This window comes from Pteronotus mesoamericanus, unplaced genomic scaffold, assembly GCF_021234165.1.
Source record: "Pteronotus mesoamericanus isolate MK-2021 breed Mesoamerican mustached bat unplaced genomic scaffold, CSHL_Meso_final contig_50, whole genome shotgun sequence".
NCBI lineage: Eukaryota > Metazoa > Chordata > Mammalia > Chiroptera > Mormoopidae > Pteronotus > Pteronotus mesoamericanus.
In genome coordinates, this window is record NW_026555186.1 from 3,319,747 (window position 1) to 3,333,589 (window position 13,843).

The following is a 13,843-nucleotide window of genomic DNA, read 5'->3' on the forward strand; positions in this document are numbered from 1 at the left end:
GGGTTTTATTTGCCATTTTAGAAATTATATTTTTTGTATTACTTTACAGATTTGCATATCTACTTCCCTATCAGTAAACACTCGAATCATAATATTCTAATGTCATAAGCTCTGGCCATATGTCATAAACATATTCAGCATACACTGAATTGGTGATGAATGAAAAAAGAGATTTCAAGAACTATGTTGCCAATGGATACATATGGATTCAATGTCTAAATCCTTTTGCTTTCAGTATAGACAAGATATTGTGGAAGATGCATGATCTTTACAGAATCAGTAGGGAAAATTCAGGATATATATCCCAACCTGACTAACATATAATATACTAAATGTTAAAACAAATAGAAATTGAATAGCTAACATAAAGAATCTCCCAGATACCTAAATTACCACAATCAGTCAGCTGGAAAGATGAATTACTAGTGTCAAAATGTTAAGTGTCATCTTGTAGGAAATGATTAGTGGGGCTTATAAACATTACTAAACCTCTGTCTGTTGGGCTTCGTCACTGAAAGAGCCTCCAGCTGTGCTCCTCAGCAGGGCTTACACTCCATGGAGAAGAGGATTCCTGCAGGGGGAGCTATTTCTTCACCCCAGATTGATGCCCCGTGGAGGAGACGGCTCTGCCTGAGAAGGATGGCATCTGCAGTGTAGGTAACGACTCAACACAGGGGCCCTGGCAGCTGACCCTTCAGCTTTCTCCCCCCGGTCAGCAACCCCAGACTCTCCTCACACAGCTGCAGTCTACCGTGCCCTCCCTCTACCAGAGCCCAGGTTATGTGGCTTCAAATGAATCCTGTACTTTGGCCCTTCAGGAAGTTATCTACAACTGTAGCCATCTCTCCCTGGTAGACAGAAACCCGACTGCTTTTCACAGAGAAATATTTTGTGGATAAGTCTCCCTGCTCTGCTGCTCTAGGCCGGGGAGCTCGGATTGGGGTTCAGACCTCATGCTTCTCAGGGGGAACACCCCCTACAACTGAGATATCCCTCAAGAACTGCAGCCTCTACCCACGGGGGTCTAGTCAACACTCTTGCACCTCCGCACGGCCTACCAGTCTCAATGTGGTTTCTTCTGTAAGTCTTTGGTTATAAGGCCTCTCTCCAGTCAGTTCTCAGTTGTCATATAGGATGACCTTTCTAAAAATTTAGTTGTAATTTCAGTTTTGTTCTGGGAAGAGGTTAGCATAGCTTCTACCTTCTCTGTCATCATCTTGGATCCTCATATTATTTTAACTAAATACGCAGTCCAATGACACATGAGGACTTTGAGACCATATTATGTATTCTCAACTCTAGGGGGATTATTTCAAATTTAACCATTCATGAGATTCAGGGAAAGGGCTTGTCAACAATAGTGGTGATTGGACTCACTGCCCCAGATTCTGATTCACTAGGTCTTGTGAGGTGACATTCTTGTAGTTATGTGATAATTGACATTCCACGTGATTTTGTTATTAACTGGCCTTTTGTACCCCATTGAAGAAACACTGGAAATCCAGAAGATTTTAATAGCCATTGCATAATGACATATTAGACATTCAATGAATGAACAAATAAGCAAATAAAGAAATACAACAAGCATTCAAGCCAAAGTGCACATGTGTAGTTTAGACATTGAAGCAAATTACCAGTCTCTCTTATAAATGCATATGTCTACCTTGGAGGTTTCTGTAGGAATTTGAATGTGCATGCTTGTTTATTTGTTCTAGCCTTTTAGGGATTTCATTGTGAAGTCTTCTGTGGCAAAAGCTAATGAACCAAATTTGTACATTTAAATCTTAAATTCTTTTTAGTGAGTAAAAATGCAAGAAAACATTTTGGAGAATCTATTGCTGTATATGAATGTCATCATTCAGGGAACATAAACATATGGTAAATTTGTGAGCTGGATTCAGCGAGCGATGTTTATAACCACAGAGGAGTTTTCAATGTTATAACCTTGTATTCAGCAGAGGGTAATTCCCAGTTACAAGCCCCTACATATCAAGGTGATTGGGAAGCAGTAGTCAATAGGTAATTTGCAGGCAGAGGGGCACCTACAATCGTTTACCAGGAAAGTAATAAGAAACAAAACAAAATAATACAGAGGTAATCACATCCTGTTGATACAAACCAGCATCACAAGAGAATAAAAGGCAACAATTCCCTTTAACAATTTAGAAGTAAACATTGCTAGTGAAGCATGTCCTGCAAACATTCAGGATATGCCGTTACCTATTACCTAACATGTATTATAAATAGAAGAGTTTTCTTTATTTTCAAACAAATGAGCAATTAAATAATTTATGGTAATTAATATAGCCGCTTTGTAAGTTTTCTTTACAGGTTCATTTAACAAAAATATCGTGTGTAGTATGTTCTTACTAAGTTTTTTTGGAAGACAAAATTAAATTAGATTACAGTACATTTTACGTGGGTTACTGTGGCAGAAAAACCCAAACAAATACAACTTCATTTCTTACCTGAGTAAATATTGTTTAGCCTTGGATAAGAGTTTAGATTTCACAACAGATATGAAAATACATATTACCATTGCATATTATTTTTGTGTGTATATTTCCATACATGTATGCATTTATTGGCATGACATGATGAAGATAATAAGTAAAAATATTGTATAAATACATACTGGTAGAACTTTGTCATTCTAATTGTGGCTTTTAAAAATATGGCCTTGACTATGTTGCACTGGAATCACATGTGGTAGTCGTTATAGACATTAAAGGTCATCAAGACCAAGTCATCCTTGAACTGGATCGCAACAATCAGCGGTTTCTCACTCATCCCTTGCTCCTTGAACATTACTTATAGCCATAGTTTCCATTGCGGAAGCTATTGCAAAGGACACAGCTCTGCAAGAGCAACGTGTAGTTAGATGATGTTTGTGACTGAACCCAGTAAGGTCTCTATATGAACTCTTAAGATTCTGAAGTGTGCATTTGGAGCTCTATTGGTCTTTGGCCACCCAAGACAAGCCGTGTATGTAAGTTAAAGGCTTGTTTATTAAAACTTCTACATACCAATTTGGAGTGGTCTGTCTCCTTTAATCTGTGTGTACAAGGGGTTAGTTTTCAAACCAACAATGAACAGAATATTTGCATTTACCAAAATTTTTATGTTGAAACTCTAATTCCCAATATGATGGCATTTTGAGATGGAGCCTTTGGAAGGTATTTTAGGTTTGATTAGATCATTAGGGTGGAGCCCTTATGGATGGGAATAATGGATTTATAAGAAAAGAAAGACTAGAAAAAGAGAGTCCAGAGACAGACTGCTGTGCATATAGTCAACCAATATTTGACAAAGATGGAAACATTATACAGTGAAGGTGAGTAATCTTTCAACAAATAGTGATGAAACAAATGAACAACTGTAACGGGGTGCAGCCAGGCCCCCCCAGGGGGTATTTGTGATAGGGTCCGGAGATTGAGGTGTCCAAGAAAAATATATTCTCCCCACCCCACGGCAGGCTGCCATGGGGGATGGGAGCATTGAGCAGGGCCATTGAGAGTCATTTTGCATGTCAATAACAGGATAGCTTCATTCCTCATATGCAAAGAGGGTTATTTTGCATATCACCAAGGCTAATCAAGGAAGGTTTGAAAGACTTAATGAAGAATGTAAAATGAAGAATGTAACTGGGAGAGGAAGGAGGAGAGACATGGGCCTGTGGGAGAGACAAAGGGACACAGGATCTGGGAAACAACTTGAAGACCATACAGGAAGAAAGGGGAGAAAGGACTCTTGCTAGTGGACCATGAGAAGGTGCCACATGGTTTTGGATTAAGAGCTGGAGATGGCGGTGATGCAGCAAGGGGGGAAGGCAGGGCTGTGTGTGTTGGTGGGTGTTTTAAAGGGATTTTGAGATTTAAGAGTGACCTTTAGCCATTAATCAAACCTGTATAACTTTTGAATAAATAGTTCCTTTCCTATTCAACAGACTCTGCCATTTGGAGCCATAATTCCCAGGGTGGCAGGCAAAGGACCTAAAACCGAGGGACCCCGGGGAAGGAGGGGTCGTTGTTTCAGTAATAGCATCTGGGCATCCCCCCTCAACGAGTCCATTTGTTCAGTAACATGCAAAAACATTGCATAGACATTACGCCCTTTAAAACGGTAACTTAAAATGGATTTCAGACCCAAATATCAAATTCAAAAATATAAAATTCCTAGAGATTAACATAGGAGATAGTCTCTATGACCATGAGTTTAACAATGACTTTTAGATAAAATACAAAAATCATGACCTATAAATTGAACTTCAAAAAGAACTTAACTTCTGTACTGTGGAAGGCACTGTCAAGAGAACAAGAAGACAAGCCATAGCCTGGCAGAAAATATTTGGAAAATAGGTATTTGATAATGGATGGTTATCGAAAATATAAAAAGAACTCTTAAACTGCAATAAGAAAACAACCCAATTAAAACTGAGCATCAATTTTATATTAGATAAATCATTTGTGAATATATTCTCCTACTCAGTAGGTTGCCTTTTTGTTTTATTGAAGATTCCCTTCCCTAAACTAGCTTTTGAGTTTGATTTAGTACCATTTGTTTAGTTTTTCTTTTGCTTCCCTTGCTCAAGGGCACATGTCCACAAAGATGTTAGTCATACTGATGTCAGATAGTTTACTTCATATATTTTATTCTAGGAGTTTTATGGTTTTAGGACTTCACACTTAAGAATTTAACCCATTTTGATTTTATTTTTGTGTATGGTGTAAGGGTGGTACAGTTTCATTTTTTTTTTTTTTTGCATATATCTGTCCAGTTTTCATATACCACTTTTGAAGACAGGTTTCTTACAAAACTAAACATACTTTTAACCATTAGTTCCAGAAATCACCCTCTTTGATATTTATTGAATGAAGTTACAAATTTATATCCACACAAAAACCTACAAACAAATATTTATAGCCATTTATTCATAATTTCCTAAGCTTAGAAGCAACCAAAGTGTCGTTCAGTAGGTGAATATTTAAATTGTGTTACATCCACACAATGGAATACTGATCAACACTATAAAGAAATAAGCTATCAAACCATGAATGTTTATTACTAGGTGAAGAAGCCAATCTAAAAAGGCTACATGCTATATGATTTCAATTATATGACATTCTAGAAAACGCAAAACTATGGAGATGCTAAAAAAGATTAGTGGTTTCCAGAGGTTGAGATGAGGGAGGGATGAATAGATGGAGCAGAGATTTTTAGGGCAGTTGAACTACACTGTGTAATATTATAATGCTGGATGCATGTCATTTATACATTTGTCCAAGGTCATGGAATGTGTGATACCAAAAGTGAACCCTAAAGTAAACTATGGACTTTGGATGAAAAAGACATGTCAATATAGATGTATTAGTTATAACAAATGAACCATTCTGGTGCAGGGTGTTGATAGTGGGGGGAACTACATGGGTATAGGCAGGAAGAGGTACCTGGAAACTCTTTGTACTTTCTCCTCAAATTTGATGTGGACTTATGCTTTAAATATAGTCTATTTAAAGGGGAAAAGAAATATTGTGTATGACAGTGTTCTAGGTTATTGTGGGGGCAGTGCATTGCGGGGACTGCTGCGGTGGAGCACTGGGCTTCTGAACCTGAGGGTTACTGTCCAGAGCCAGCTGAGGAGGGAGCGAGGCTCTGAATCCCGCAGGGCCTGTCCCGGGGTTGTCACAGATGGGGGAATACACACAAGTCGTCGCATGCATTTTTCTGTTTGCCAGGAGAGGGGACATGGCTCTTCCCTCTAGGGGAGAGAAGGCCCTGAGCCCATAGGTCCAAAGGCTTTTATTGAGAACCCTATGCACAGGAGTGTACAGCAAAGCTCATGAATCAATGTCAAAAGGCTATGTTTACAGAAAACATATAGAGATTATAGATAACAATTGAAGGAACACAAGAGATCTGCCTCAGGTCAGGGTCTATGAATCATGTAAATCTTCCCAGTATGAGCTGGTTATTATCGCTTTTGAGGGAAGAACAGAGCATGCTTAGAGGAACTTACTGCTAGGCCTGATTGTCCCCAGGAACCACCTGATCCAGTTTAGGCTGTACCTGCCTTTAATATTGTTTCAAGCCTGAGCCAGGCGGTCGGGGTTGAGCCACCAAGAGATAAGGAGACTTCTTACAGATAGAATGAGGGCTCTGGCCATGTCCACGCTGAACTAAGGGGCGCCGGCCTTTTTGCCCTTTCTCCGTGTCCCCCAAGTCATCCCATTGCCCATACTGTTACCAAACAAATGGACCCATGGTCGGGGGGTGGTGCCCAGATGCTATTACCAAAACAACGACAACCCCCTTCCCCAGAGTCCCTCAGTTGTAGGTCCTTTGCCCGCCGTCCTTGGAATTATGGCTCCGAATAGCAGTTTGGTGAAAAGGAGAGGAGTTATTTATTCAAAAGTTATACAGGTTTGATTCATGGCTAAATGTCACCCTTAAACCTCAAAACCCCTTTAAAACAATCACCAGCACATGCACCTTCCTGCCTTCCCTTCCTTTGCCCAGTTAGACCAGCCAGGCCTGTGAGGGGTACCGTCCTTCAGAAGAAAAAGAACACAAGTCCGGGACTTGGCTAGGCAGGCCTCTCATGGTTCTCAGCACCATCAGCTGCATTGCAGCCACCTCCAGCTCTTAATCCAAAACCATGTGGCACCTTCTCATGGCCCACTAGCAAGAGTCTTTTCTTCCCATGTGGTCTTCCCACCGTTCCCCAGAGTCTGAGTCTCTTTGTCTCTCCTGCAGGCCCCTGTCTCTCCTCCCTCTCCCAGTTACATTCTGTATTGTCTTTTAAACCTTCCTGATTAGCTTTGGTGATATGCAAAATAACCCTTTTTGCATATGAGGAATGAAGCTAACCTGTTATTGACGTGCAAAATGACTCTCGATGGCCCTGCTCAAGGCTCCCATCCCCCATGGCGGCCCGCCCTGGGGTGGGGAGAATATATTTTTCTTGGACACCCCGATCTCTGGAACCCATCACAAATACCCTTTTGGGGGACCCTGGCTGTGCCCCATTACAATACTGGCCAATGTCTGGCTTAGGTCGTCCCTCCTCTTGGGAGAACTTACCCATCATCAACAAGCGACCATCACAGGGTCAAGCAAGGTGATGTGAGGGGGGAAGGGGCTGCGCCCCTGCCTGGGGGCAGGTTTTGTCTCCTCAGTGGCCTGTTTTTCCAAGGCCTCCTTGATTATTTCCAGCCTTGGGGCCCTCTCTCCTGTCAGCGAAGCTCCTGTCCCTGAAACCAGACAGGGAGTTTCCCAACACTAGGCCACCCTGATTACAAGGATCTGAGTGACATTTTGGAAGGGGAATGTTGTATACTGGCACCATGTTGTTATGACAATTTCAACTGTAACAATGACAGTTTCCTCTGTGCCCTCATGAGAGGTCAGAGCCAGCACACGTAACCAGGCCACTCCCAAGAGAATTGTGAGTGTAAATGGATCTTTAGACAATCAACCTGAGGAGCTTGTGTCAATTCTAGATATGCTCTTTTCCCTACATATGCAAATTTGGCTGACTTGTTTCTTCCCATTTTGTGTCAGAATTAGCTCTATTATAAAAGAAGGGAGATAATGTCAATGCAACATAATCATGAAGCCCATACAATATAAAACAAGGGATTGTGTTAATTTCTGTTCTGATTCTCTCAAATGAATAACTTGTATTTTTTATAAAGTAGGTAGCTAGCATTTGCTTTGTAATGATTTATTTTTACTTATATATTTATATTCTGCAGAACATGACTTTACTTATTCCACTGTAAAGCATTACCCTAGACAATAATATCATACTCCTTCCCATCAGAAGCAAATCCCACTTATAATGCATTCTTTATACAGTGGTGTCTTTGTTTTGTTTCAAATACTAGAAAGTATACATTTCCTTCATGAAACATATTAATAAAATTTTACCTCCTACACTTTCTCATAAGTTCAATTATTTCTTATATAATTTTATATGTGATAAAATATTGTTCTTTTTAGTAAAGATGCTGGAGGCTAATTTTTATATGCATGAATTAGATGAATCATTTATTATCATATTATAATTTTTGATAAGAATAATTTTCATTTCTATTTAGCTTCAGGAAAGTTTCCCTGAGCTCCTCAATTACATATTAACAAATTTTAAAAATCATGGGATCTCTTTTCCTGGTGTTTGAGACTCTCCTCTCAAAGTCATTACACATGCAATCAATTCAGTTAAAAAAACAAAAACAAAAACAAAAACCCTAGCAGTTCAGTGTTCTATATTCAAAACAACCAATTGACCATTCCATTCCACTTTTAAAAGACTATTTTTAACTTGAATATACAACCAATTTTCTCTCATTATATCAAGATATTGTCTGCAAATGTGTTACACTCTATAGTTAGCAGTTATTATAATCTGGCATCATGCTGTGAACTGCACTGTTAACTGATCAAGTGTGTGTTTGATTGAAGTCATTTTGGTGTCTTTCTCAAAGTAGCATGTTACAGCTATTTTTAATATGACTAAAAAGGGGGTTGTTAAATGTTGACTGATATTTGGAGTACCAAATGTATTTCTATTATATGTTTGCATCCACATAATGCATATATGTGTATATTTAGATATTTATTTAAATATGGATCATATACGTGAGGACTGCTGTTTTTTGTGTTTTTTTTTTTTTAATTTTATGACTTTGTCAATAGTTCTTCGGTAAACCTAATCTTCTGGGAAATATGTTTCATTTTTAAACTTAGGCGTCTCTTAACAAAGCTACCTAATTTATATGCATGTGTTTACTTATACATAATTACAAATGGACATATAATATTTTTATTTCTTTATTGGATCCAAGTATTAATTCATGAAAAAATCCATTAAATATCTCCTTTGTCCTTATAAGATAAAGAATGTAATGTTTACACTGTAATGTTTAATGATTTTTATAATCAAGTTCATTTCTTTATTTTGCTTATGTACTTAGATCTAGTTATAGGTATAATTTTTATTTTTTGAAAAAAACAGTGAGTTCCTTAGTCTTGTTTTATGAAGGTCTGTCCATAAAGTATCCAGCAATGTACTAAAAATAGAGACATTTATTGAAGAAGATACAAGATAAAGAAACATTGTACATAGAACAATGATGCCTCATCGCCTTTAAAGCAGGTACTTTGGGACTTCACACGGTTCTCCCAATTACCACCAGCTACCCTGTCTTTTTTTCCCAATATCATCAATGGTCTAAAATCTCTTTCCTTTCAAAGGTGATTTCAGTTTTGGGAAAAGCCAAAAGTCCCAAGGTGCCAAATCTGGGCTGTAGGGAGGCTGAGTCACCTGGGTGATTTAATGTTTTGCTTAAAAATTCTGCAGAAGATAGATGCACGAGTGGGCACATTGTCCCGATGAAGGTGACAATCACAAGTTGCCCATAGCTGTGGCCTTTTGAATCATCTGAATAGTTTTCACTGATGAACGTTCAAGCTGAACAGCAAATTTGATGCAGATTGTTTGCTCTATTTGCTCAGTCATTTTGAATGTGATGGCCACAGTACACATGCTCACTCAATGGCATCTGCCACCACCACTAACTAGTGCAGTGAAGTCGTCATTGTTCATACATGTACATTCCAGCCTTGGCTGCCAGGTTACATCAATGTCATGCAAACTGTTCTAGTTATATTAATTATGGCTGGACTTTTTCTGGACAGACTTCATTTGTTAAACTGCCCCCTACCTATAACCTTTTTTCAAGTGTCCACACTTCCTCAATGATTTCCATCATCAAACTTTGACAACCATGTCAAGAAACTATGTAAATTGTTCTGTAAGGAGGAAAATTAACCTCAGGTCACATCCATTGAGGAGTTCAAGCTGTGAATGTTGAACACACCAGCAGAACGAACAAGCCCATGCTGCAGTGTGCCTTCTGGGAGCTATCTACCCAAGGGATGAGGAAATGGGTGTTTGCCATGAATAGAATGGTTTGTGACATGTGCTTGTATTAAATGTTCTAATTAGACAGTTTAGTGACATGGTTAAGGCACTCTGTCTCAAACGCTTAGCTTTTCTTCCAGAAGTATTTCTTTAAAATTACATTTCTTAAAACAGGAAAAAGAGGACAAATATCTCTATGTTAGTTCTCATTTATTGTATAATTCATAATGGGTTTTTAAACATGTGTTACAGGGGTTATTAGAACTGCCTTACATAACATGGACAGAGAAGCCAGAGAACACTACTCTGTGGTCATTCAAGCCAAAGACATGGCTGGGCAAGTTGGAGGGCTTTCAGGATCGACAACAGTCAACATCACCCTGACAGATGTCAACGACAACCCCCCACGGTTTCCTCAGAGTATGTACATGTTTCTCCTGATTTGAATGTATTGCTAGGCATTTACGGAAAGCAAAATGAAATACTTAAATACATAATGCCATGTTACTCTCATCCTATATGATAATATTTGGTTTTTGTGCTATATGGTCTCCCTTCTATAATATAAATGATAAAAGAAATAGTTCTATCTATTGTCTCCTGATCCTGGTAGATAACTGTCACTATGTTAAAGGTATGTATTTCACTTAGTGTCGCAGTTAAATATTTAAAATGATGTCATTATACTGGGTAATGAGATCCCGCATTTGCTCAAGTATTTATGGATCACTAAGGTATTCATAGAAGTATTCAAAAATATGCTTTGACATGAACATTCTCATGCAAAATGATGGTGTATGTACCTTTTTGACTGAAATTTAAAAAGAAAATCCTTCATATTAAGAATGAATGCTTTTCATACTCACATATGCATAAACACACACACACACCATCCAACAGCAGAGTACAACTAATATAACATGGTAGGGCCTTGGAGTAGAATATGGGCCTTGAGAATGGAGCACATAAACTAGCTTGGAAGGGATATTTATGACATCTTCAGAATGGGGAAGACATAATTATATTTGTGTATTTGTAAAGGGGCAGAACTATAGATAACATTTTACAGAATAATCTTTAATTATAAAAGTCCTGTAGGGGATCTGCCCCTTATGTTCTTCCTACACTCCATGTTTAAAAACTAATGGAATAGATGATGTGGTACGTTAGTAATGGCTCATTGCAAGTCAGTGCTGCATGTCCTCTCCGGCTTTGTCTTTCAATATTGGCCTGAGTAATCCCCAGACCCAGCCACATGTAATACTGGCGGTTCCTAAAACACAGTCACAATTTGCATGTCCTTAATTGAACTCAGAATTCTCCACACTCATAGTTCTTTGTTTAAAAACACTCCTAATTTTTGTTGAGCTTTGTTGCAGAATGAGCAGAGTTAATCTTAATTTCCTGTTACATAGCACCTTCCGTATACTTTCATGTTACATTTATTGCCATAGAAGCGTATCTCCTGGATCACTATGCATCCCTCCAAGTAAGAATTATGCTTGGATTGTCTCTGTAAACTTAAGTGTTCAGATCAGTGCCCAGCCCTTGAAAAATGACTGCTATGAGAGAGTGAATGAGTCAAATTTAAATACTCTGTCAAACTCCCTTTGCTAAAAGACAAGCAAGTCAAGTTCACAGTTATGCAAAACCACTTTAAAATATTGGTCCTAAGGATAAGGTTATGTTATGTTCACTGGCCTTTGACAAGTGAAGAAAGTGTGTCTGAAAGAAAATTATAAATCATAGTTTGGTTCATGTTACATTAAACTATAACATATGATTAAATTTTAAGCCATTTTACAAAATGCAGTGTATTTTTGTATTGTTTATCATTTAGTATATACAACATGCATATACATGCATATCACTTTTACACAAGTGCTATTATTTAATAGGATGAGAAAAGTCAAGTTCAAAAATTTTTAAAAAGATGAGTATATTCCTAAATTCAACTGATTACAAAAGTGATTATAATTTACAATACTAACTTGTCTACCTTATTTTCAAGTAGATTCTACCATCATTATTTTTAAGATGAATATTAATAATATATATCTTAATCAAGTGAAATATCCAGTTCAATACAAAAGGGGCTCAATGAATGTTCTTCCATGTTACAAACAGCATCTCCCTTTTTCTCTCCTTCCCTCTGTCTGTAAACCTAATTTTAAAATTTACAAGTTCATTAAAATTGATTTTATAATTCAACAAAAATTATAATAGTGATGAACATAGTAGCAGTGTTATTGTTGAAGCATACATTCATGGTGACAACGATCATTTCACCCGACAAGGAAATGATAAATGTGTGCTCTCTGAGTGAACTCATTATGTCTAATGGGTCCACCTTTGTTTAGTCAGGAACAGTCTATGCAGAATGACTGACAGATGCTATTCCTGCCACAGTGCAAGACGCACTTAGTTTTGAAACAGAGTCAGTACACACTGATTTGTTTAAAAGATTGTTTATTTTGCACTCATGTTACAGTAACTTACTGCTGCTTCCAGAATAATTTAGTGTCTGTTCGACAAAAGTGGCTTGCAGTATTTTTTTATTTACCCACAGGCATTATAACTCATCAAATGGCTACTTCTATAATGGGAAACTTTGTAAATTGCTGGGAGAAAAAAATGATGTAGTATGAGGACTGGTATTCATGAAACACCATGAAAAGCACAAATTCATATACAATTCAACTTATATAAAGATCAGATCCAGTTTTCCAATGGATCCAATGATCTAATTGTTTCTCTTAAGATATGACTTTCTACATTTCTTTTGACTTCTGTCTCTCTTTACTGGCCTGAGCTAGCCATCTTTGTTACAGCATTACTGTGTTTGATTCTAATATAAACATCTAGCACAAAAAACTGCAAAAATATTACCTCATAGTGTTTTTATTTCTTTTTCTTTCTTTTGCTAATCTACCATGGCCTGAGAAAGTGAGTCAGCTTGTTATCTCTTGTGTCTCCATTTAAAACAAGCACTGTATTTTCATTTAAAGTTGATGGGCTTTAAGTAAGTGTTTTAGAGCTAGAGTGAACTAAAATAATAGTTTGCTCTGCAAAGTCTTCCCTCTGGAATTGCAAACTCAGTGGCCTAGAACACAAGGCAAACAAAGGCCCAGGATAAAGCAAGTCACCAGTTAGTGTCAGGAAGACTGTAGGGGAGAAAAGTTATGCCCATCTAAGAGATCAACCACTAGCCAATACCAAGTGATGCTTATGTGTGGACAGGAGGTGTTAGAAAAGGGAGCTACCTGTAAGACTCACAGTGAAAGAGAAGAAATCAGACCATCTATGTCTTAAGTCCTTTGGAAAAGTCCTGTGCAAAAGGATGCTCAGTTCTCCTTCAGAAAAAAAATCTCAAGACGTAAAATTCCTCAATATTAGTTATTTTATTTGAAGGAATCCATTCTGCTTCTTAAGATTCTTGCGCTTTCCCTCTTTGGTTTTAACCATGTTATAGTTATCTTATAGTTATTATTTAATTTACTCTTAGGCAAAAAAAAATCAGTGGTATTATTAATCTTCTTAAACTAAGTATGCATGTAAAATGCAATACCTTATATTCAAGTCCATAAAACAAAATTTCAGTACCATAAATGGAAGAATATGTACTTTAAGAAATGGCCTTGAACAGTAAATAAATAAGCTGTGGAAAGAAGAATAACACATGTCAAATAATCACAGTGAAACAGTAGAGACTTGATTATCTAATGAAACTTCCCAAGAACTTGTAATGATTGCAAAATTGTAAGTTATCCAACAACTGAAGCCCACTTATGACTAGAGTTAACACAGTGTAATGTAATACTGGGAGGATTAAGTTCCAAAAGCTCAATAGATGGCAGTATTCCCCATAATACTAAAAATTATAGATGTTTAACCGATAAGGATAAGTTTTAATGTTAC

The 13,843-nt window shown here is 37.6% G+C and overlaps 1 protein-coding gene across 6 annotated transcripts in view; it reads left to right on the forward strand.

The window, feature by feature from the left end:
• CDH18 (cadherin 18) overlaps positions 1-13,843 on the forward strand; it is an 822,825-nt gene that overhangs the window by 714,235 nt on the left and 94,747 nt on the right. For all 6 annotated transcript variants that reach the window (XM_054578303.1, XM_054578308.1, XM_054578309.1 and 3 more), the window contains one exon: positions 10,178-10,345. In XM_054578303.1, coding sequence (XP_054434278.1) covers positions 10,178-10,345 — 168 coding nt within the window. The remainder of the gene's footprint in view (positions 1-10,177; positions 10,346-13,843) is intronic.